This window comes from Epinephelus fuscoguttatus, linkage group LG14 (genome assembly GCF_011397635.1).
Source record: "Epinephelus fuscoguttatus linkage group LG14, E.fuscoguttatus.final_Chr_v1".
Lineage (NCBI taxonomy): Eukaryota > Metazoa > Chordata > Actinopteri > Perciformes > Serranidae > Epinephelus > Epinephelus fuscoguttatus.
In genome coordinates, this window is record NC_064765.1 from 4472081 (window position 1) to 4496768 (window position 24688).

The following is a 24688-nucleotide window of genomic DNA, read 5'->3' on the forward strand; positions in this document are numbered from 1 at the left end:
ATTTGGAGGAGTCGTACTGTTGTTGAAATCAGCCACAGCTCCTCTTCTGGCTGCATGTGAAATGTGCAGACAAAAAAGAAAATGGACTTCATGTTGAATCTGAATCACCTTGAAGCTCCGTCCGATCCCTGAGAATGAGTTCTTTAGTGTTGAACTGAAGCAGGACTCAGAGAACTGGTGCTTCACCAGGACAACGTACAAATAAAGAGTGCAGCCGCCGTGAGTTGAGACAGTTTTATTAGCTTTATTAGTGCCGGGTGGAAGAGACAGAAATTACAGTGAAGACAGGAAATGTTTAGTCCATTTACAGAAGAAGAGTTTAATATAAAACAACTGGAATAAAGAGGTCAGAGGCGACCTCGAGAGACAGAGAGATTCACATGTCGTTGGCGTCCGCTTTACTTTTGGCCGAGTTGGGAGAGCTGTGGACAGGAAAGGAGAAGGTCAACAGACACGTTCAAGAAGTGACAGACTGCTCCTTTAATGAGCAACAGGAGGACAGGTGTGTTTGTGTCTCACCTGTTTGACAAACTGAGCAGCGTTGGAGAGTTCACTGCAGCCGTAAACGACCTTCTTTCCCTGTTTGACCTGAGGACAGACAGGAAGTCAGCGGCAGAAAGTAACTAAGTACATTTGAGGCAAATATTGTACTTTTTACTGCACTACATTTGTCTGACAGCTTTAGTTACTTCCTGTCCAGTGAAAACCATGTATCTCCACGTGCTGATGTCGAATGTTTGTGATAAACTGAAGGATGAAGAGAATTCTCCTTCTGAAGCTAAATAAACTCTTCAAAAACCGTCTTGGATCAGCTGGAAAAGTCGTCGTCACAAAGCTGTTTAGAGATATGTGGTTCTCACAGGACAGACATGTAATGATCTTACAGAATATGATGCATCACTGGAGATTAAATAACCCAACAGAATGTAAAGGAGTAAAAATGAACTCAACCTTAAATATCTACAGCAGTAAAATGACACATGTATGCAGCAGTAATATCCATCCAAAAACATCAGACAGCAGAGGAAAACATTTTACTGCAACATACATATTTTAGCTGATACAACCCACATACTTTTACTTAAGTCAGGTTTATGAAATATTATTATATTTAACTAAAGTGTGACAGTAAAAGCAGACATAACAGAAAACATCCGTGAAAATGATACGTGCTTCTATGCACTTTACAATGACATTTTCATGTGACAAATTTAAAATAAACTGTACACCGAATAATAAGAATGCACCAATTTATCAGCAGATATTCGCTTCGTTGACCGCCACTGGCCTCTCGGCAAATAAGGTGACATTCACTGATAGCAGTGGTTATTGTTTTTCTGTTGTGTCACATCAATACTGAGCAGGCTAAAAAGCAGGACTCCAGCCTAACAACGTCCCGGGACAACAGAAATGGTAAATGGACTGCACTTGCATAGCGCTTTTTACACCACAAGTCACACACACATTGACACACTGGTGGCTGAGGCTACCACACACAGATGGAACAGCCATCTGGAGCAGTTTGGGGTTCAGTGTCTTGCCCAAGGATGCTTCCACATGCTGACTGGAGGAGCCGGGATCAAAATGCCAAGATTGTTTGGTTTTTTTTTCAAAGATATTTTTTGGGCGTTTTTAAGCCTTTAATTGACAGGACAGACAAGTGTGAAAGGGGGAGAGAGAGAGGGAGTGACATGCAGCAAAGGGCCACAGGCTGGACTCGAACCCGGGCCGCTGCGGCAACAGCCTTGTACATGGGGCGCCTGCTCTACCACTAAACCACCAACGCCCCAAAATGCCAAGATTTTGATTAGTGGACGACTTGCTCTGCCGTCTGAGCCACAGCCACCCACAAAAATGTAAAATGTGTTTTGGACAAACATACATCTTCGTGGGACACCGTCAGGACAGATGAACACAGTAAACTTGCTATTGACCCGTTACAGGACGCACCCTATTGTTTTAGTGTTTAACGACAAATCCATGATGACATCAGCAAGAGGAGAGCTAGTTAATGTTAGCTGTTAGCTGTTAGCAGTTAGCAGCTGGTGGCCAGAACTATGAACTAACAGAGGTCGCATTGAGTTAAGTTGTGATGTGTTTATACTCTCTTCAGTAAAAGTGAGCATGGGTGAAGATAAATTATAAAGATCTCGTGTTTGAATGTAATCTTGTGAGACATAGCTTTTGGTGGGGAATTATAAATATATATATTATATATAGTAAAAAGACCTCTGAAACAGTTACTTTTAAAAGATGTTTTTCATGTGAAAGAAGGTTATATTAAAGGTTGCTTCATACATTTGTATTCTGAATTTCACTCATTCAAAGGTGGTGTCGTGGAGGACTGAATGACTTTAAAACAGTTATTTTTTTAATAATGCAGACTTCTGTGGCAGTTTGGTAGTTGCAGTAGAACTCGCAGTGTTACTGTACCTTGGCGTAGTCCACCAAGTTCTGGTACTCGATGTAGTTTCCTCCTCCCACCACGAACACAATGGCCTGAAACAAAGACATCAACAGCATCATGCTTCTGTCTGCAGGAGCACAGAAACACTTTCATAGGTTTGTTCATTCAGAGCTGAAAAAATACAGAATAACAAACAAAAAACAGAGCGTTGTCTGTCTCTCGTGTGGTTTTTCATAATAAAAGCCCTAAAACAAAGAGAACTGACGATGGCTTTTATTGTGTGGTTGTCTGTGGTTGTTTCAGACCTCTGGTAGATTCACAGTCCTGCCTAAAAGGAATTAACTCAAGAGACAGATTTCTAACGCACAGCATCATTTCCAGTCTGTCTTGTCTTCCCTTTTCATCCTGTGTTTGTCCTGGAAATAACTCCGACTGAATCTCATCAATCAAACTTTAGTCCAGAAACAGAAACTCACCTCCTGAAACGGGTTCTTGTTCCTGGGAATGGAGCTGAAGAGGAGGAAGAGGAGAGACGATGATGAGACATTCCTGAGCTTTATACCAGTTTTACTGAACCTGAACACTTGAGGTAAATGAAGTGATGAGCAGGGATTAAAAACATGTCAGAGCGGTACCTCTCGCTGCCTCGCAGCATCTTTGGGTCGAAGTATCGATAGTCATCTGTTTCCTGGAAGATCAGAGAGACAAACATCAGTCAGAGGAGCTAACAGCTGATTCATCAGGGGGTCACGTCTACCAGGATCATCTGAGTTTGTTTTGGATGAACCTGAAATATTTTAACATTCACTGAACGGATATAAACGCTCCACAACTGTCCGTGTGTTGTGTCCGTGTTGTGTTTTTTCACTGAAGACGATGAGCCAGTAAAATTCTTCAGTTCTGAGTTTAAACCAGTTAAAACCTGACAGAGTTAAACTGGATCAGCTGCAGCTCTGCTTCACCTCATCCATATTTATTTGTCTTTCATCTGCTACATGTTTCTGCTGAGAGATAACCCTCTGACCTGCAGCTTCATCTTCATCACAGTTTATCTGACACAGTGTGACTCAGTCTGGAGCCCCGAGGGGATCAAACGTGAATAAATACACATGAAGTTACAAAACATAATCAAATGAGAACACAAAGTGTGTGACAAAACCAGGAATGTTTTCTGGACAGAGCAAGGCTAGCTGTTTCCCCGTGTCCACTCTTTACGCTAAGCTCAGCTAACACGTCACAATGTTGAACTGTTCCTTTAATATTCTACAGCAGCGCCTTTCTTATTGCATTCAACATTAACACACACACAGACACACACACACTGAGGATAATCTGATAGAGGGAGAATGTGCTCCTCCATTTCTTTCATCTTCATCCCAGTCCTGTCTCCCTCCTCCTCTCTCCTTCCGTCAGATTCACAACAACAAGATCTTTGTTGGTCGCCTGTAACTGCAGACGCTGAGAAACCTGCAGTGTGTGTGTGTGTGTGTGTGTGTGTGTGTGTGCAGGGTCAAATGGCTACATGAGCTAAGAAGCTGAATCAAAAAATTTCACTCATTCATCATCATCATCAAACTGCGTGTGTGTGTTAAACTGTGTGTCGATGGGTTCATGTGTGGTCACGAGTGAGTTCAATTGTGTGTGTGTGTGTGTGTGTTGGTGATATTATCTCTCTTACACACACACACACACACACACACACACACACACACACATTGTAGTTTATTTTGACTCAATCCCACACACACCGTCCTGCTGTCACCAGAGCACCACATGTGGATTAATCCGCCACTGAAAATAGTCCCCAACAAAGTCACTATTTCCTCCTGTTTGTCTGATAAAACATGCAGTGAGCAGCTGTTTGAATAAAATACTGATGGAACTATTTGTGTTTTTAAAGATCTTCAGTAGGAGCCAATGAGCTCAGAGCTGAGACACAGACAGGATGTCAGGGAGTGTCAATAGATGGACGAACATGGTGTCGGTTGAGTCTGAACATGATATTTGATGAGAAGAAAATCTAGAATAAAACCAGACTTGTTCTGTAGTTGTATTTTTAATGCCAGTCGACATATCTTGACACAAGCTCTACAGATGCACGATGTTGGATTTTTTGCCGGTATCCAATATGCTGATATATAACGACTCATTTGACCGATAACCAAAATCAATTCACTAATTTTGGTTGGTCATCAAGTCTCTTCTGTAGTGGAATCAACATCATGACGGCCCACCAGCAGATGGAGAAATATACAATCCTTTTCAGTGAGTGTGTGTAATATTTATACATAGTGCAAAATAAGAAAAAGCACGTTGGCTGATTCTGATAATTAATTTTGAAGCCACTATCGGCTGATACCTATGACTTGCTGAAATTATCGTGCATCCCTAACACATTCTAAAATTTCTGAAATAATTGAACATATTTACATCAGGATCCACTCAGTGACAGACAGTCATGTTGAGCTGTCCCAAGTCATTTTCTGCCCATCAAAGCTTCAGTGAGAAACATCCCTGATTAATCAAAGCTTTGAGTGGGGGGGTAATGACAGACGAGTACCAAAGTAGGACTTTTTTAAAACACGAGTTTTCATTTAATAGACCTAAAATAATGTCAACTTTGTCAGCACGCAGGTCGCAGTAACATTATCAGTAATAAAAAATACTTTGCAAGAGGTCTGAGGGCCTGTGTCCACATTTTTCTTCAGCATTTCAGCCACTTTTTTAATAGTCTCTACATTCAGTGAATGTAGAGTCTGTAGGCAAACCCCGGAGATCTTGCCTCCGGAAGAAGCGCGGAAGAGCCCTGATTTCCGGTTGTAGGCTGTTTGTAGTCCGTGTGATATTGACCAATCACGTTTGAGCCGGCTGCAGTTGTTGCCAGGTTAAACGCTCCGTGCGGTGAACTAACGAGGCGGAACATAAATGGCGTCACTGCAAACTCTGAATCCATGGCAATGGTTCAGCATATTGACTTATAAAGTCGGAAATGGAAATTCGCCTCCTCCGCCCAAATCAAACCGGAATGCCAAAAAATCGGGGGTCTGCCCCCAGAGGCTGTATCACCGTCTGCCAGAAGTCAGACGCCGAATACAGCCGATGGGTTCCAAGAATGCTTTTTTAATGACGTAACGTTTTAATTACTGCTTCTTTAATTACGTGCTCTGCATGGGTATGTTTCTGTAACAACAAGCTGCACTAACTGAGGGTTGACTACACAGTCAGCAACATGGTCACAGAGTGAACGGTGATAAAAGCTCAACATTCACCAGCGTGTGCCGGCTTATTTGCTCCAAAAAAAAAAAAAAGACCCTTTCTGTCTCTGTTGTGACAGCAGACATGAACTTAGCCAAAGAAGCAGCAGTGACGTCACCAGCTCTTTTCTGAAAAGTTGAGAGATTTTCAACTGGAAGCCGACAGAGCTGCTGCACAGCAAAGGCGGACGCTCTGAAAAACACGCTGGCCGCAGCCCTTTTTCTTTAGGAGGCCACATACGCTTCTCCTCACTGGGAGGAACAAGTGAAAAAAAGATGCTGGTGCTGAGAAAAGACACCATGCGGACACAGGCCCTGAGCTGTACTCATGGTTTTCGAATGATTTGCCAAGATGATTGTAGATTTGTGAGTGTGCCAGTTTCCTTTGGAATATCTGGCACAGATATTTCAACACTTTTTCAACATCTTGCTAGCGCATCACTCGTGGTCAAATTGTCCCAGTTTCAGTGCTGCTGGTGACTCACGTTAGATGAGAGCGCGTCAGAGTTACAAAGCTATCCCTAAGTTTAAATATCCTTTCTGAGAATAACTAATAATAATCAATGTTGCTGTAGACTGAATAATGTCAGATCACTGTTTCTCAGTTTATGGGCTGTGTTTTTGTTGGGCTTATTCATATATACACCGATCAGCCAAAACATTTAAAATACTGACTGACTGATGACGTGAATAACATAAATTATCTCGTTACAACCTGATGGTCTGCTGGGAAACTTGTGGTCCTGGGATTCATGTGGACGCCACTTGATGTGCTCCACCCACCAAAACACCAACGGACTATTTAAATAATGATTTGGAGGTCGATAACCATGGCAGCGTTTGCAGCTTTGACGCATTTGGGTCAGCCCTACAATCATGGCACAAATTAAGGAGGCAGATTTTTATATAAGTGCAGATTTCAGGAGGAATGACTGCAGAAGTAAACAGTAAAAATAATCACGTTCAGTGGCCTGTAGACAAACTCTCGACCTAATGTTTATCAAATTCAGAGATATTATGACAACTAAAAGAAAAAATGAACAGACTCACAGGGTTTGACTTCATCTCCATCAGGTTGTCCAGGATCCGAGTGACTGGAAGGTTCTGGAAGATACATCATCATCACATTGTTTATTTTGGTGTGACATTTAATCTGTGTACACACTGAAACAGTCCTGTCTCCAGGAGGGAATTAATGTAGGGCCATCTGTTTCTCCAATGCATTTATGAATCAATTAGAAATATATACAGGCAGGTAACAAACTACAGGAACACCTGAGTTGAGTGGAGAAACATAACGAAAGCAGATGCTTCACACAGGTATTGGCAGTTCTGTCAGTCTGTCGACCACAGATATGAGTATTTAATGTCCAAGTTTATAATGTAATTCATTTATTTCCACCCGCTGCACTCCAGGTTTTAACAGTGAAACCTCACAGTCATCTCGTCTTTGCTCTTTCTTCTCCAGGTTGGTTTATAAAATTCAGATGAACCGTAAGTTTCAGTTTTAATCTGCAGGAATCTTTGTTTTATTTCATTTGGATTCTGTTCTCAAAAATTTAGTGAGCAGCTATTTTCAAAATATTGGAGACGTGAATGTGGAATAAGTCTGTAAATATCCTCTGTGACAGAGTGTCAACAGCTCCATCCAGACTGCAAGAGTCGGTAATGTTCTGGCAGCTCCGCAGAGCATCAAGCTCCGACTTCAGCTGGTCCCAGTTCAGCTCCTGTATGTAGAAAACAGACACCACCTCCCTCTGTGTGTGTGTGTGTGTGTGTGTGTGTGTGTGTAATGATTATAAATGACTTCATGTTAGTGCCAGTTTCACCCTGAAACACCCCATCATCATCCTTGTTGTCATCATCCCTGCTGCTGTCCAGGAAGGAAGAGTCCGTCACATTAGGTACGCTTGATTTAACCTCCTGCCAGACGCAGACGGGTGGGAGTGGTGATGCTTTGGAGGTGAAATCAGGTCAAATAAAAGCATGATCTGCTGTTCTCAGGTGACGACGTACAGCTGAGGGACGGAGGAATGTTTCGAGGCTGGTTGCCAACGGTTACGTGGGGACATGCCGCCATGTTGGAGAAGTGTCAACAGAAGAAGAGAAGACACAGAGACGAAGGAAAACGACTCGAAGAAAAAAGAAAGAAAATGTCCTGTAAATTATGAGCAGGGAGAAGAGATGAGGATTACAGTCTTTGTCCTCCAACATGGCGGCTGGTCACAAAAGCTCTCACTCAGGAGTGTAACGGTACACAGGAGTCGCGGCTCAGTGTGAGTTCAGTAAAGCGGGGGGAAAAAAACCCAAAACGCACAAAGGTCCGTTTGTTTTGGTTTATTGAGAACAGACAGTCGTCAGAAGACACAACCCTCCTGCTGGGGACTGAGGGAAGAATTTGGGGAACTATTTTCATTCTAAAAGTGGAACATTAGAAACTGTATGAACATTTTCCTCGTCTCAGTGACTGGCTCATCTGAGTGATGCTGTTGAATGTGCGTTAGCGTGCTGGATGTGTTTCTATTCACAATGGTAGAGTGACACACACATCGTCCGCATCTTACACACATCTCTCTTTCTCTGTTGTTTTTGTAGCTGAGTGGGAACCTGCAGGCGGGTCCACTGTTTCATTTCATCGCCATAGTGTGACTGAGTTGCAGTCAAACAGCTTGTTGTGCTAACCTCAGCACATATTGCTAACGGCTAAAAGTTTCCAGGCGTCACTCGCCTGTGTGAAGTTTGGTTCCACATTATGTCCATCAATCTACAAACTGTGTATTCTGTGTGCGGCTGCATGCAGCGGGCTGTGACGGTTCAGTACAAATATATGAACCATTACAGCCCAACTTTCACTCCAGCTACTGCTCATGATGTTGAGGATTTGTTTGGTTTAGAAGTTTGATGATGAAAAAGAAAAGAGAACCACCAGTTAGTGAGAGAAGTGAAAGACTTGTGCCAAAAGATTTAGACTGAATTTAGGGCTGGGCAAAGTGACGACATATGCAGCATATACTGTGTATAATTATCTCTATCTGTCTATATTTGGTTGAACAGACAGCTTCATGACAGTATTAGATTTACAAGATATTTTTTCTTTATGTACAGAAGAATTTTGATTTTTGAGTCATTCAATGTTTCATACAGTATATGTTTGAATTTGCATGTGATTAAAGTGTTTTCCAAATTATTGTGATGTAAAAACAGCCTGCAGGAGGGATGTCATGACAACAGATACACCTGTACCAAGTCGATGCCGAAATTCTAAAAACATGACCATTCTCGTTTTTCTTTTGTACCATAAGGCCTGTTTCCACCAAACACTTTCGGTATGGTACCTTCAGACATGGTACCTAGCAGTTTCCACTGCAGACCACACTCTTAAATGTGGGCGGGGTTGTTGTCACTCACTGCTCCATCCAGCATTCACTGTATTTCCTCCTTTATCAGTCTGCACCTGGTTTATCGTCCACAGAACGAGGCTGCACGCCCACATTTTCACAACAAAATAGAACAGGCTGCAGTGAGAGTCTCTCTCCATGGGATATTTCAAAATAGCAGCTTTGTGCATTTAGTCCTTCTCAGGCAAGCTCAGGGGTTTAGTGTTGCTGTAGCCCACAGGAAGTGAGGATTAGAATATATGACCTTCACATAATCCGCTCCAAATGAATCTATATTTTTAAAGTCATTACTAAAAGTGTGTGTCATATAAAAACTAAAGTGATGGTCAAAGTTGTCACAGTGAAATTTAAGGTGTGCTGATGGATTCACGTCATCAACTCATGCATTGAGTAACATTACAAGTTAACGTTCCACCTTAAAAGTTGCCGGCAGTCGGCCCAGTGAATGAAGTTATTTTTTCTCTTTCATTTTATAGTTGTAGTTTACTGATGTATGAACAGAGGTTACATAAAACCAGAGTGACCGTCCTCTACTGACCAATCAGACTGCAGGGTTTCTAGCTCCACCTTTTAGTACCAGATCCGTGTGCTAGGTACCCCAACAGAGGGGGGACCAGAAAAAACAGAAAAAATGGGTACTGAACTGAACTGTACCGCTTGGTGGAGACAGGGCTTTAGGTAATTCTTCCAGACATGACGGGGCAGCAAAAAGAAGTCGAACGCCTAACAGCATTGAAAAACAGCAACACGTAGAAGATAGCAACGAGTGCAGCTGCAGCGACAACTCCTCCTCGACTTGTCAAAAATTAAAGTGCTTTTTTAATAGGACAACCTATTTTTTTAAGTCTTTGTAATGAGAGTGCTGCATATTTACACTCTGCTACAAACAGCAGCAGCGTGACAACGCCTTGAGCGTCTATTCTGCTAAGAGTGCTGCATGCTTTTCTTTTCTTTCCTAGTAGCCAAAAGTTAAAAAATGTTCAACTTTTAGTCAAACTTTGTACTCATCACTGTCACTTTTTACTTGGGGTGGAGGAAAAAATTAATATGGCACGGTATGACAAACTTTGTCATGGCAATTTTGTATCAAACAATTATATTGTTTCACAACTCACGTATCGTAATATCACCGTATCCCGCGCCCATCCAATCACAGTGGAGGAGGAGCAGGACAAAAGCCTACCACAAAGACCACCTGTCACATCTTACCTGTACAAGTGCTTCAACAGATGCAGGTTTGTCGGGTTCAGATGATGTTTGTATGAACTTGTGCTGATTTTACTCACATGTTGTTTGACCACCAGGTTCTTCACTCCCTCCATGACAAACTGGGAGCCGGTGTTCATCACTCTGGAAAACAGGCTGCAGAGGACCAAGAAGGAGGGGGAGAGGAGGGAGGAAACGAGGGGGGAGAGTAGGAGGGGAGGAGGAGGGAGAGGTAAGACAGAGAGGAGGAGCAGGAGGAGGAGGAGAAGGAGGAGGAGGAGGACAGGGTTAGGCTGGTAGTCTGAACACAACCCTGTTTCAATTGAGTGAATAAAAATACTGTTACTGATACTAATAATACTGCTGATACCACACTTTGTACTGCTGGTGCTACAGTGAATACTACGACTACTACTGCTACTGCTACTGCAACTGTAATGCAAAAACTACTGGTGTCAACTGAAATGATGATTTATTGTTTTTATTTCAACTGTTTTAGAGAGGAGTCACACTTTAACTGACACTTCTACTTTTACTGACAGTTGAAATACTTCAGCAGGCCTTTCCGCTGCTGTATACCAACAAACACTTCAACTGATATCAGTTCACACACTTCAACTATCGCTGGCACTTAAACTGAAACTTAAACTGCCTTCATCCTTCATAGTTTAAATGCTTTTATCTTACACACTTCAACAGACAGTTCAGCTGTTTTCACCTCTCAGTTTTCAGCTGTTAGTTCAACAACCCTCAGTGCTCAAGCTTTAATTTTCATTTAAGTGCTTTCATGGCTCACTATGATATTGACATGAATAAAATTTCATTTGTGGCGAGAACACACGGGACTCCAAAGGAAATACTAATATATTTCCTGGACGGAATAATTTCACAATTAGGAATCCTTCAATGAACAAAAGCAACACGACATTAAAGACTGTGACACGTGAAAGAAACTGAGAAAATGTGAGTGAGTGGATTTCGAGGTAACAGTATTTGTTGAACTCTAAAACAGAACAGTAACTGAACATTATAACCTTAATGAAGGGGTTTATCACATGACTGTTTTAATAATAAACAGGTGACTGAGTATTTATTACTAGTGGAAAAGAAAAATGGGTTCACCCAAGTATCGCCATTTTTCTTTTTACAATTTTTTAAACAATTTTGTAAATGCCTGAATCGATATAATTGAAATACGGGGGTGGAAAGAAGTTGCTCCTTTTATTGTGGTAAGCTTTACGTAAGGTGACGTCATTTGCGTTTCAAGAAAAAGAAAGCAGAAACAAGAAAGTCGGCATGGCGGACGGTCCAATGACACAAACCTTCAGCTGCTCAAACAGCAACTCAAGTTCAGCCAGTGCAGGGTTGGCTAGCTCACCAATTCTTGTCTCATTCATGGCCTGATAACATGAGGCTGTGTGAATCAGTGAAATATGAGATATGACATTAAAACATGATGATGTCACAGTCAAGCTGACCTTTGACCTTTTGGATATAAAATGTCATAATTTGATTATTTTTATCCTGTTAGTCATTTGTGTGAAATTTTGTCATAATTAACGTAAGAATTCTTGAGTTATGGCCAAAAACATATTTTGTGAGGTCACAGTGACCTTTGACCACAAAATTCTAATCAGTTAATTCTTCAGTCCAAGTGGACGTTTGTGTCAAATTTAAAGAAATTCCCTTAAGGTGCAATTGAGATATCATGTTCACAAGAATGAGACAGACATGGTCACAGTGACCCTGACCTTTGACCACCAAAAACTGATCAGTTCATCATTGAGTCCAAGTGAACATTTGTGCCAAATTTGAGGAAATTCACTCAAGCCGTTCTTAAGATATCACATTTATGACGGACAAAAGGATGGACGGACAACACGAAAACATAATGCCTCCTCCCACAGCTATCACCAGCTGGAGGCATAAAAAACAGAATTTTTACTGAATAAAAATCACAGAACATATTGAATCAGCACCTAGGTATCGTGATAGTGTTGAATCAGGAGATAAGTATATCGTCGCAGCCCTGTGGGTTTATGTGTTTATGAGTAAACGGAGTTATCTAAAAGCTGAATTTCTAAAACTGCTTTGAATTAAAAGAGTCACAACATTAATTAAATTAAAGTGATGAAAACAAATTCAAATGAGACTTATAACAGAAGGCACAACGTGATTTATAAGATGATGATGAGTTTGCTGCTTCTGTCTAAAACTAAAATAAAACAAAGAAAGAGTTTCCAAAATCTAATTATCTAAAAATCAGTTTAACCCCATTCAACGTTAAACAGTAGATTTTTATTTTTCCTACATGAGGAGTTTTGGAAATTCTTTCAAGTGCCTTGCTCACAGGTTGCTTTAAAAGTAATATTAGTAAGACAGAGTGTTTTGTATTTATCGTCTCCAGACGTAGTTCTCAGCTGTTGGAGAGATTAATGAGGTAATACGTCGTATTTCCAGCTGACGTCGACTGCTGCTGATTCACAACAGAAACTTTTCCAATAAACACACTTCTCAGGGTTTAAATCACTAATTATTACTCCCTCTCACAGAGCTGGGTTCATTTCATATCTTCAGCAAAAAGGTTTTCTGCACAATATTTTCTCTTTTGCATTTTAACAAAAATTCTAGAATTTTGGGTGTGCATTTATTTGGTGATTTAAGAAGTTTTGAACACCATGTGTCGTAAAATTACCTCTAATGTTTCTAACTTACCCCATGGGTTTGACTCCACTGTTGCCATAGTTGGCCGGGGTGGCGGCCATCTTGGTAAAGGCCCTGGAAAAGATGAGAGGAAACGTGAAAGAGTTACACTCTGCTCCATCAGTTTTATTATCCTGACAACAGAGCCAAAATATTCTTACTTAAAGCTACAGCTGGTGGTTTTTGTGATTTTAACTTTGTGTCACATTTGCTGACACTGTCACTATATTCTCAACAGTATAAAGTATATGAGACAGATGAAATTCTTTGTTGATACAGTGACAGTTTCAACAAATATGATGAAAAGTTAATTTATAAAAGTGACCAACTACAGCTTTAATTTTTCAGAACAGAGACGACACGTTATTATAGCGTGCCCTCTTCAGGGTGTTCCCAAAAATGACACAAGGTTGTGGTGTTGGAACAAAATGAAACATGGCTATAGGACATAAATCAAATCGTTCCAGTGAATTCTAATCTAAAATTAAACATGTCAACAGACAAAAACTGTCGAGGCTCGAAGCACACCAAAACTGTTCAAAACCAAAGCTGTGGTCTGACGATGCTACAAAGACCTTTGAAGTTTATTACATTAGACAGACTTACTTCCACTGTTTGATGTAGTTGAGAGGTGAAAGGTCGCAGCCTGCGTCCAACAGAGCCGTCTTATACTGCTCCAGGTCCGTCTGAAACACACAACAACATCAGACAATAAACTTTTAAATAACAAGATGGGATAACAGAGAAAAAAAACAAGATAACCCGAGGGCTGAAACACGAAGACGTTCAACACAGCCGGGCATTCTTTGTCTGAGCTGGCTCAACAAACCCTAAAGCCTCAGTCAGAGATAACGGGTACCTCAAAAACCTAATCTCATTCTGAAGTCGTTGATTACTGCCGCTTGGGCAGTGACTTTCATGTCAGATACCAACAAGAAAAGCCAGGGAATGTGGGTCTGTGAGGGCACACAAGCACATACAGTGAGCAGCAACAGCGACCCACCATCCAACACGGCACACTGCGAGGGCGGAAACAGAGGGCTTGGCGGGGACGGAGCACCTGCCGCAGAAAGCCAACACGCTGGCTGTGGTCATTTTGACTTGACCAGCGAACTTCGCTACAAGCTGATTGGCTGTTGAAACAGGTGACGTGATTTGACCAGCTGAGTGTCAGGTAACACCATCAGCCGGCTTGAGTCAAGCTCAGACCGGCCAGTTCACACCGCTGACACTTTTCTCTGCAACGTTTAAAACGGTTTTGTGTCGTCATGAATCATTGGTTTGAACTGAGCTTTAAACACCTCTCTCATTTTATAAACAGCAATATTTTATATAACTTTTCACTGCAAATATTAAATTTATGATTCTTGATTTTTCTTGATTTCAATTTTGTGAATTGATTTTTTGACCGTCATGCACCTACACACAGAGGCAACCGCAGCAGCCACACCACCTCAAACAGTGTCAGCAACACTGGGTTCAGTCATGAGTTCATCATCACACCAGCTTGAATCTGTTGTTTCAGAGGCCTCTCTGCCTCGCAGAGGAAAATATCATCGATCTGCACGTTATGAAAACATTCCTATTTCCTATGTGCAGCTAGTGAAGGTGACGTTGAGTGTATCGCCCACTTTAATAAACTCCTGACTGGCACCTCAGCAGGAGGGATTACACAACTGCTGAGCCACGTGATAGTGTGTCTGTGAGACAGTGTGTGAGGCTGTTTTTGTAGGAATGCAATCCCACCACATCAGTGAGAAACTCGAGCAGCACTCTGGAGCCTCTGCAGCAGATAGAGGGAGGGAGAAAGGGGTGAGAGAAAGAGAGGGCTGAGAGGGGGAGAGAGATCAAAGGAGGGAGAGGAAGAGGAGACAAAAAGAAACAGACAGGAGGCCAAGAGCTGGTCACAGAGGGAGAGGGATGGCCACAGATGACAGGAAGAGGAGAGAGGGGGTGGTGATGGAGGGTGAAGGGAGTAATCCCGAGGTGATCCATCTCTCAGGTGGGTGAAATAGGGATAAAAGAAAAAGGGAGGATCATTTCTTGGCAGAGGGGAAAGCTGTCACACCATTCGTCAGCAGAGGACAAGTCTGATAAGATGCTGAGAATCACGGCAACGCTGCGAAGGCCTCACGGACAAAATACAAGGGGCACGAACGCAGCATGACAAGTTTGCCACACCACATCCGCAGAAGAGCATGTCTAATATACCACGAACTAAGGCTCTGTGGATGTATTTACTATTTCTAACCTCAGTGTTTTCAGAAACAGCCAAGCTCAAATTACTTCATTCACCAGTGGGTACTTATGTTGGCTGTTGGTTCTGGGTCTGCCCCGGGGCCTCCTACCAGCGGGACATACCCAAAACACCTCTAACAGGAGGTGCCCAGGAGGATCCTGATCAGATGCCTGAACCACCTCAACTGACCCCTTTCGAAGCAGCTCTACTCCGAGCTCCTCACCCTATCTCTAAGGCTGAGCCCAGACACCCTACAGAGGAAACTCATTTCAGCTGCTTGTATGCACGATCTCATTCGTCCGGTCACTACCCAGAGCTCATGACCATAGGTGAGGGTTGGGACTTAGATGGACCAGTAAATCAAAAGCTTTGCCTAATCAACTAATCAGTTTATCATTATGTCCAAGTGGACGTTTGTGCCAAACCTGAAGAAATTCCCCTAAGGCCTTCTTGAGATACACTGTCCTGAGAATGAGACAGACGCAAAGTCACAGTGCTCTTGACCTATGACCACCATATTTGAATAGACGGATGCAAGGTCACAGCGATCACCAAAACGTAATTCGTTCATCATTGACTCCAAGTGGATGTTTGTGCCAAACTTGAAGAACTTTCCTTGGGGCCATCTTGAGGTATCGTGGTCACGAGAATGAGACAGACGCAAGGTCATAGTGATCTTGACCTATGACCACCAAAATCTAATGAGTTCATCGTTCAGTTCAAGTGGACGTTTACAAAAATAGAAATTCCCTGAAAAATGTTCTTGAGATATCTGGTTCACAAGAATAAGAAGGATTCAAGGTCACAAGGATCTTGATCTACAGCCAATGAAATGTAATCAGTTCATCGTTGAGTCCAAGTGGACGTTTGTGCCAAACTTGAAGAAACTCCCCCAAGGCCCTCTTAACATATCACTGTCACGAAAATGAGACGGACGCAAAGTCATAATAATCTTGACGTATGACCACCAAAATCTAATGAGTTCATTGTTGAGTCCAAGTGGACAAGTCCTGCCAAAGTCAAGAATCATAAATATAAAACGAAAATTTACAATAAAAAATATGAGTAATGTGCGCGGCTGCAGCTTCTGTCAACCATCAAAATCTTCCACTAACTAAAGTAATGTTTCATCAATATTATGTGACAATATCCATCATCTCTGGGCGCTATGTGGGGAAACGGAGGTTAAAATGTCCTCTGACATCCTGGCACGACAACCAGGAGACAACTAATGATGCTTGTTTTCATTTCCTTGTGAAACCGAAGCGCAGAAATGTTTTCCACTTCACCAAACCTCATAAAGTCATAATCAACTTCAACGGCCAAGTATGTGTTGTTTACATAAAAAGACCTTCAAAATAGAGGAAAAGCTGAGAAATATGTACCTGTATGAAAACCTCTCTGTCCCAACACTGATGTCACTGACGATCAATAACCCACCCAAGAGTTTTTATTGGAGAGGCCCAACAGCTTTATTGATGAATAACGATGACTCGTGCTTTCAAATCTTGGCTGTTTTACGGATGCTGAATGATCAGTGACTGAATAATTGAGACTGATTTTTTAAATTATTTCTGCAGGTGTACAAGCAAAGCTCTCTGCCCACAGCAGCCGCTGGAGTCCTGGACCTGGACCACTGACTGACTGTCTCTCAAGGTTTGGGGAAATTTCAGAGGCGAGAAAAAAGTTTTGATTCAAACACTTAGTGGCATTCAGGGAGTTCTGAAACCTTGTGGGCTTCTTTGTGGAGTAAGTGTAAACATTGTCAAAATACACTGGTGAATAAAAAGACTGAACTCCTGGTGCATTAGATCTTTAACAGCAAAATGAAACTAATAACAATCACAGTCCTGTCATTTCATAAAGGATGAGAGATGATTTCTGCCAAACTAAATCTGATCCAGCTGTGCTCCTTTTACACTGACTCTAACCAGGTCTCTGTTTTCTGAGAAGAACTTGGTGCTTCATCTCAATCATCTTTTTTTTTTATCATCATGGCTAAAAATGAAATCATGAATATGATAAAGCCAAGAAAATGCTTCTCATAAAGCCTTCCAAAACGTGGCTACTGATTAGTATAATGATGTTTTGGGGACATTAGGGCACAGCTGACTTGAAACCATCTGTCTAAACCATTTCTACTGTTTGCCAATCCACAGCTAGTGATGTAAGTGTCCCCTGAGTGACGGTGAAGAAGCCAGGCCCGGGACGACGGGAAGAACTGAGAATCTGTCATCTGAGACGCCAAGTGAATTTTTGTTTGTTTGATTTTGTTCAGTGAAGCAAATCTCAAGAGGAATTTCTGCAACCTCAGAAACAAACAGCTTCTCTACATCCACTTAGGAGAAACCACCAGAGTTGAATGCTTCACATTCAGTTTGCAGCATCTTAGAAAGATGCTGCAAACACGCTCTCGCCCGAGTAACCATCTGACCCAACATTTCAGTTCACTTTGTTCAGAGATACTGACAACTGAGTTCATGTTGGCCGATTTCTCATTGGGAGCAAAGAGTTCAGGGTTTCCCACACATTCATTTATTTGTGGTGGCCCACCACGATAACACTATATGCCACCATTTATTGATTTCCTATTTTTGGAGCTTGACCATTCATTAGGAGTGCTGCTGGAATATATATACAGTCATGTTAGTCATTGCAACACATTCCTGGAGCGCAGAGCATACTCTGGGCACAGACAGGGCAGCAGAACTCCAGGTGCAGTGAAAGTAAAACTTAGTTGTTCATTGTGCAGGGTCAAAAGTTTGCCTTCACTCGCCTTTACAGCAGTCATTCCTCTCATCCATTGATCTGATCTGATCAACTCTGACAAGATCAGATCTGATCAATAAACTCTCATATGAGTGGGGGAAATCTTTGCTGGTTGCTAGGCTTATTTATACAATGTAAAATGCCATAGGCTTGTGCTAATAACGTTAGCATGTTGTATTTGTTTGGAAAACGTGTTTAGTATAAGACAGTTGTTTCGTCAGTGAACCTTGTGAGCTGTAATGGAGACGAATTTTGTAACGTTACCTTTGTTAAATGTTGCTGTTGTCCCTGGCTACATATGAGAAGAGGAAAAGTCAGCTAGCTGCTAGGCTAATTTATACAATGTAAAATGCCATAGGCTTGTGCTAATAATGTTAGCATGTTGTATTTGTGGGGAAAATGTGTCCAGATAAAGACAAGTGTTTGTCTGTGAATGCTGCGAGTTATAGTGAAGCTGATTTGTGTACTTGTGTTTGAAACTGTCTCTATTAAGCCATGTTTAATGTGTGTTTAATGTGTGTTCTGAATGAAATAAACTCTACAGCACCTCACAGAAACCTCCACCCCCAGCTAGTGTTTTGGAGGTGTAACTGCAGAGTGACACAGCAACACCACCACACAAGTATAAATGCTCACAGAGGTGCAGGCACATGCGTAGGGTCTGCATAGAGCTGACGCACAAGTATAAATTTGCCTTTGGATGATTTCTGCACTCAGACCTGTGCTGGTTTGTACGTTACATTGATAAATGATGGCCATTGTGAAATACATTTATCACCATTTGTGGCTTGAATCAGACTCAAGTTGCAAATCTGATGACTTCAGATACGACAAAGTACAAACAGTGTTGCAACTTGACTTTAACTTTTAACCTGAAATTACTTCATTGCCACAATGAACACAAAGTTAAAAATGCTTTTATGCTATTAAAATTTTGCTAAATTGGGTATTTAGCATTAAAAGTTCTGCTCATACAGATGGACAGAGGAGGAGTGGGTTAAGCTGCAGAACCCGTTGGAGACGATTAGAATAAATCATAACTGACAGGAATTCAATTCTCCTGTTACCTAAAGAGGCAAATTCACAACTTTTATTAACCACCTATCAAACATTCTTTCAAGATATTTTAATAGTTCTCTTTTTTTTAACATTGCCTCAGACTAAAGAGAAGTTGAGTCACTTTGGTGAGGAGGTCCTTTAATCAAAGATTTGTGGGATTAAACGTCATCCTGCAAATTCAGTAAACACCTGGCGAATGCTGATGTAAGCTCGTTTAAATCTCACTGACGGATGAGGCAGCAGCAGCCTCGAGTGACTGATGTTCCTGAAATCATAGACACAGTTTATTGTATCAGTTACGTCTGTAACCAGAGTCAGACACTGTTTGTTTGTCAGATTGTTAGTGAAAAACGGTGGAGATAAACATAATGTACTGACATGAGGAGCTCCAGTTCTAGAGTTAACTAAACAGAGGTGCTGTGCCAGTTCAGGGTCGATTATTCAATACCTAAAAAATGATCAACAATTTGAGCAGAGTTCTGGATCCCACACCAGCACCCACGTTTTTAAGACCCAAACTCACTAAAACCTAATCAGACCTGACCTCAAACCTAGCGCTTTTATTTTTGTTGTTCCATCGACGATGAAGAAATGATGTGCTTATTTTGGACCGGTGGTTTACAAAGTCAGACACTGTGGGACCCTGTCATACAAAACTGAGACAACTTGCCCCTCCAACAAACTCCAGAAAAACCCCCATGGCTGAAGTTTGACATTTGAGTTTTTTGGACATTGAGTTGAAGACAACACACACACATCCTGCTTATCTAGAGATGTGGGGAATCAGGTCCCCCAGAAAAGTTTGCTCAACAAAAACCCTTTGTGTCTATCTATTTAAAAAAAGGTTGACGTGTCGGTCTCAAAAGCCTTGTTTCCTCCGAGCAGCACGGTTCAGTTCAGTTCAGTGCGCAGTTTTTGTGTTCCATACTGTTCCCATTTTTGGTCCCCTCTCTGTTGGGGCCTGGAAAGGCCTTGAAAATTAGACTGTGAAATTCTGACTTTTCCAGGTTTTCCATGACCCAGGGAAGACTGCAGTACAAAAACAACACCATTTGAAGGTATGCATGTCCCTCATTGTGACATTAAATCTTAACAAAAACATATGTGGGGATAAAACACAGAGTCCTGACCTTTGACCCTGACACAGCTCAAGGTCTAAGAGAGAAGAATGAGGAGCATTGTTGTGCTGTGTTTTTAATTTCCCAGTCTCCTCAGATCTCTTACGTTCCTCAGAGTCTCTGTTTTGTTCTTGGAAGTAAATACTGAACCACAGGACGGTCACACAAAGTTCTCCCAAGAGTCACTGTCTTCTTCTTCTTCTTCTTCTTCAGTGTGAGGTTTGATTTTGGCAGAACAAATCGCCAGCGGGATGATACACCAAACCACAACCCTCACGTCACACTGTGAATCATTTCTGATCTTATACAACTTCTAATATATCCCATAAAATGCTTATTATCCCCACCTTCTACTGCTCTTCCTACTGATGCTAACTCATTTTTGTTCTACCTTTCTCCCATGTTTACGCTGATGGGGTTGAACTGATGTCATAAAGCAGCACAAAGTTTAAGATGCACTGTTTTAATGCAAGAAATGACTACATTTACAAGATTCGTGTCACAACATCCATGTTCGTCTTCGGTTCAATTTTCTGACACCAGTTTTACACCACGATACTTTTCATGAGCAGATTTTAAAGTACTGGATGTGTGAGCGGTCCAACACGGACCTATCAAGCAAAGTTTTTTAAATGCTCGCAAAGTCCAAGAAAATTTCAAGTCTCTTAAACTGATTTTCGACAAAATGAAGTGAAACCAATGGCTACCTGGAAGAAGGGATATTGATCTGAAAACAGATAATTCAATCATGAGGAAAGGAAACTTTATACCCTGCGTAGCTGATGTGCTGAGGCATACAACATCACCAGTAAGGTCCTATTAAACATCTGCACTGGAAAATTATTTGAAGCTTGTTTGTCCTGCAGAAAAATTTAAATTTCAGTCAAATGATTGTTGGTAGTTTGGAAAAATCAGGCTTGTATTCTCTCCTGAAGCTGCACCAGGGCCGTGCTGAGTTACTGTTCATTTAATGGTTGGAATGGTGAGATTCCCACATCACAATCACCATTTCAGAAAATATCACTATTTGGTTACACAGTATGCAGCATCATTATTATTATTATTATTATTATTATTATTATTATCAGTAGGGGTGGGGGAAAAATGATACAGCATAATATCACAATATTTTATCAATAGTATTGATTTTATATTATATAAATAATTAATATTGCAAATACAAATTTAACTTTTGGTGGCGTACTAGAGTAATAAAATCAACTGTTTTTTCAATTCACTAGACACATTTTAATGGTCATAATGCATTAGGAGATTATACGCCCTTTATGTACGAAAATATACATGTAGGTTTCAAATGTTGTAAGCGTGACTGCCTTCATACTTCCAAGTGCTCTTAAAACCGACTGACTCATGTTCAGCTGCTGTTCACATTGAACCCTTCTCCACTTCCGCTCTCATTTGAATATGTGCTACTACCACCAAGATCTGCACCCCTGGCAGCTCCACCAACCAATACAGCCAACAGATGGCACTAGAGGGTAGTCACCACTGGTAGTGACAACTGACCAGTGTAGCAGGGCCCATGCCCACAGGTGCTGCCAATCAGGCAGAGATTTGGTGAATTTTTCATGGGCACAACCCACATTCTCAGCTCTGCTGCTCATCCCACAAATGCATGTTCCTTACAAATGTGGCACCATTTAAAAGGGAAATAAACGGCTTTTCAACGGTGTAAGATTATTGCCAAGAAGCGTTGTTACAACAAAGAGATAATCTACTAAACACAAATGTCCTTACTTTTTGTGCTTAGTTTACATTGTGACATGTGGACGGAGAATTCTCTTCACTGTATTAATGATTTGTTCCCTTCTCCCATTTTTAAAATGTTTTTGTCATCTCCTACGGTCGTGTCTGGATTGAACTACGCTACACTGCCTCCACGATCTCCAGTGGTAACAGCTCAAAATTGTCCTTTTCTGTAAGCTTTCAAAAAACGTGCACAAATACAGACGACATGAAAACAGAGTACAGTCAAAAGGCTCCATCCATACCTACCATTGAGCATAAATGAGCTCTCATGCCAATGGAGATATTTTGTAAAATGAAAGTCATGTGGACAGGTAAATAGTCTATATGATGCTGCCACAACCTGCCACCATGCTCCGAAAGCTGGCACAAAAAAGCCACAAGAGTAGCGCATATTGCCCGACCTCATATTTTCCAGGCGGTTAAAGATGCAGCATGTGTACGGCCCCTAATTTCCAGGGCTGGTACCTGCGGTTATTCCACAGGCTAGTTAATAACATGTCGGGCAGGAAATCCAAAGTGTGGGATCATTTGGAGAAGGTGAAGGACGAACCCAAGGTGATATGTAAACTCATCTTCATTGGTCGACTACAAACATGACGTATCATGTGAAACATGGAAGTAGCTACATGCCCATTAGCCCACAGTGTCATTAACAGGCGGCTCGCTCAGTGTGTGACGTGCACTTGGAGATAAAATATAGGCCTATATTAATGAAGGTTCATTAGTACGGTTTGTATTTCTCTGTAATGTAGCACAGTGTTAACAATGTTACTGATACTATTCTTTCTCACACCTTCAACTCAAACCACCAAAATATATCATTTAATCATTACATTCATATCAGAAACATGCAGGAGACTAGTCCACTGATGGACCTAAATGACGACTATTGGTCGACTAGGAAAAACAGCCCGAGATGAGGTACACTCCAGTATGTAGAGAGGCTGTGCATTTACTTTGGCCATATATTAAATTAGCTACAGCAACATACCATCGCTGTGATAATGTAAAAATCCACTTCAACTTAAGCGACCCCTGAACTGTGTGTTGTTGTGTCGTCATGTTAAAAGGTGAACTTTTGCCGAACGTCTGTCACTGATGTGACTTAACTCTCAGAGAACAATTGAGACATCAGAGCCAAGTGTGACGGTTCTGGTTAAGCTGGTGCAGGGGCGGTTTGGTGACTCACGCTGGTCTGTGGTCCCAGTTCACTTCACTCAGCGTCAAATAAGATGACAGTTCCAATAATACACTTCTGAGGTCGGACCGTCCACATCCATCACAGCAGCGGTTTGGACGCACTCGCATTTTGGTGAATACAAAGAGGAACTGATTTAAAATGAAAACACGTTTCTTAACATGGAAAATATTTGTTGTTCTGCGTTCTCAAAGAGCCAGACTTTACTCATGGATATTATTAGTTACACTTAGCTTGTTGTCAAAGACTTCATTGTTACGGCTGCACAAAAAACCCGAAACACTCTGCAGCTCTTTCACAGAATATGTTGAGGTCGGATACACATGGGAACAACTTTCTCTACGTAATGTGTCAGCACTTCACAGCTTCAAAGATTTGTTGGAGAAGGTCGTGCTTATGTGTAACTCCAGAGGGCTTCAAGGGCTAAAAGCTATTTGTCATAAATCCTGCTAGTAGCCATGCACTGAAAAGGTTCAAGAACTTTTTGAGATGGATGTCTTTGAGACTGTACGCACTGAAGAAGCTGTGATTTTGTAGTTTTTACGCTTCTTTTTACGCTTACGCTTATGAATCTGTCACTGTTTCTAATTTTACATCGTCTTGTTTTTAATAATTTGCACCAAAAGTTGTGATTCAACCTGTTTATGGACTGTTTTGTTCAAATTACTGTTTTTTTGTTGCTGTTTTTGTCTGTAACACATTTTATAATGTTGGCTTGTTATTGTAGTTATCAGTGTGTGTTTGTGTGTGTGTGTGTGTGTGTGTGTGTGTGTGTTACCTCTGAAGGAGCCTGTGGAGCAGTGATGTAATAGATGAGGAAAAGTCTCATTTTGTCTTCTGGGGTCCCGGCTGATGAACACAAACATTTACACACACTTTAGTTTGTCTGATATTTACTGTAACACACAATGGGTGTGGTTATATGATGGCTTCTCATTCGGAATGAAATGAATCTGAATGAAATCATTCGGAATTTAAGTTTTTCCAGGTAGTTTACATGGGAAATATTCATTCCGAATGAGGGTTTACACGGAGATCAGTTCAAAGGCCTTTATTCAGGTCTGCGCAAGGTTTGGGGCAGGGAAGGTTTCTGATTGGATAGGGGGCGGGGCGGATGTTACGTGTTTACATTTACCGAAAGAAAACACTGTAGTCCTTGCTCCGGATAACAAGATGCTTGACGCCGCCGTTATTAGTGCCTTTTTCGGGCGTGTTTTGCTTATATTCTTGAAGCAGCGGTACGACAACAACCTTGTTCTGCTAATGCTTCGTCTGTTGAGCAGGAGAAGGGAGGTAGAAGGTTGAAGAAGGGAGGTAGAAGACCGTGCTGTGGCGAATGGAAACCAGTGAGTGCAATGAGTCCGACTGCTCTATCTCAGCCCGTTGCTATGCAGCCCGTTGCTATGCGCGCTATATACGTCATTGCACCAGAAGGGCAAGGAAACGAGCATGCGCAGAAAGACCGGAATGAACTTAAAGAGGAATGAGTGTATACATGCGCACAAAATTCTTTCATTCGGAATGACAAACGGAATAAACCACCCCCTTTAATCGGATTTAATTTTCA

At 41.6% G+C, this 24688-nt stretch overlaps 1 protein-coding gene across 1 annotated transcript in view; it reads right to left on the bottom strand.

Annotated features, from left to right (window-relative positions):
- Positions 1-220: 220 nt before the first annotated feature.
- The window catches only part of scfd1 (sec1 family domain containing 1), a 44068-nt gene continuing 19600 nt past the window's right edge, over positions 221-24688 (bottom strand). The window contains exons 16-25 of the mRNA XM_049596119.1: positions 23900-23970; positions 13575-13654; positions 12981-13043; positions 10346-10421; positions 6712-6765; positions 3043-3095; positions 2884-2917; positions 2434-2499; positions 520-588; positions 221-422 (exon numbers count right to left, since the gene is read on the bottom strand). Of these exons, the coding sequence (XP_049452076.1) occupies positions 399-422; positions 520-588; positions 2434-2499; positions 2884-2917; positions 3043-3095; positions 6712-6765; positions 10346-10421; positions 12981-13043; positions 13575-13654; positions 23900-23970 (590 nt within the window). The 3' untranslated portion in view covers positions 221-398. The remainder of the gene's footprint in view (positions 423-519; positions 589-2433; positions 2500-2883; positions 2918-3042; positions 3096-6711; positions 6766-10345; positions 10422-12980; positions 13044-13574; positions 13655-23899; positions 23971-24688) is intronic.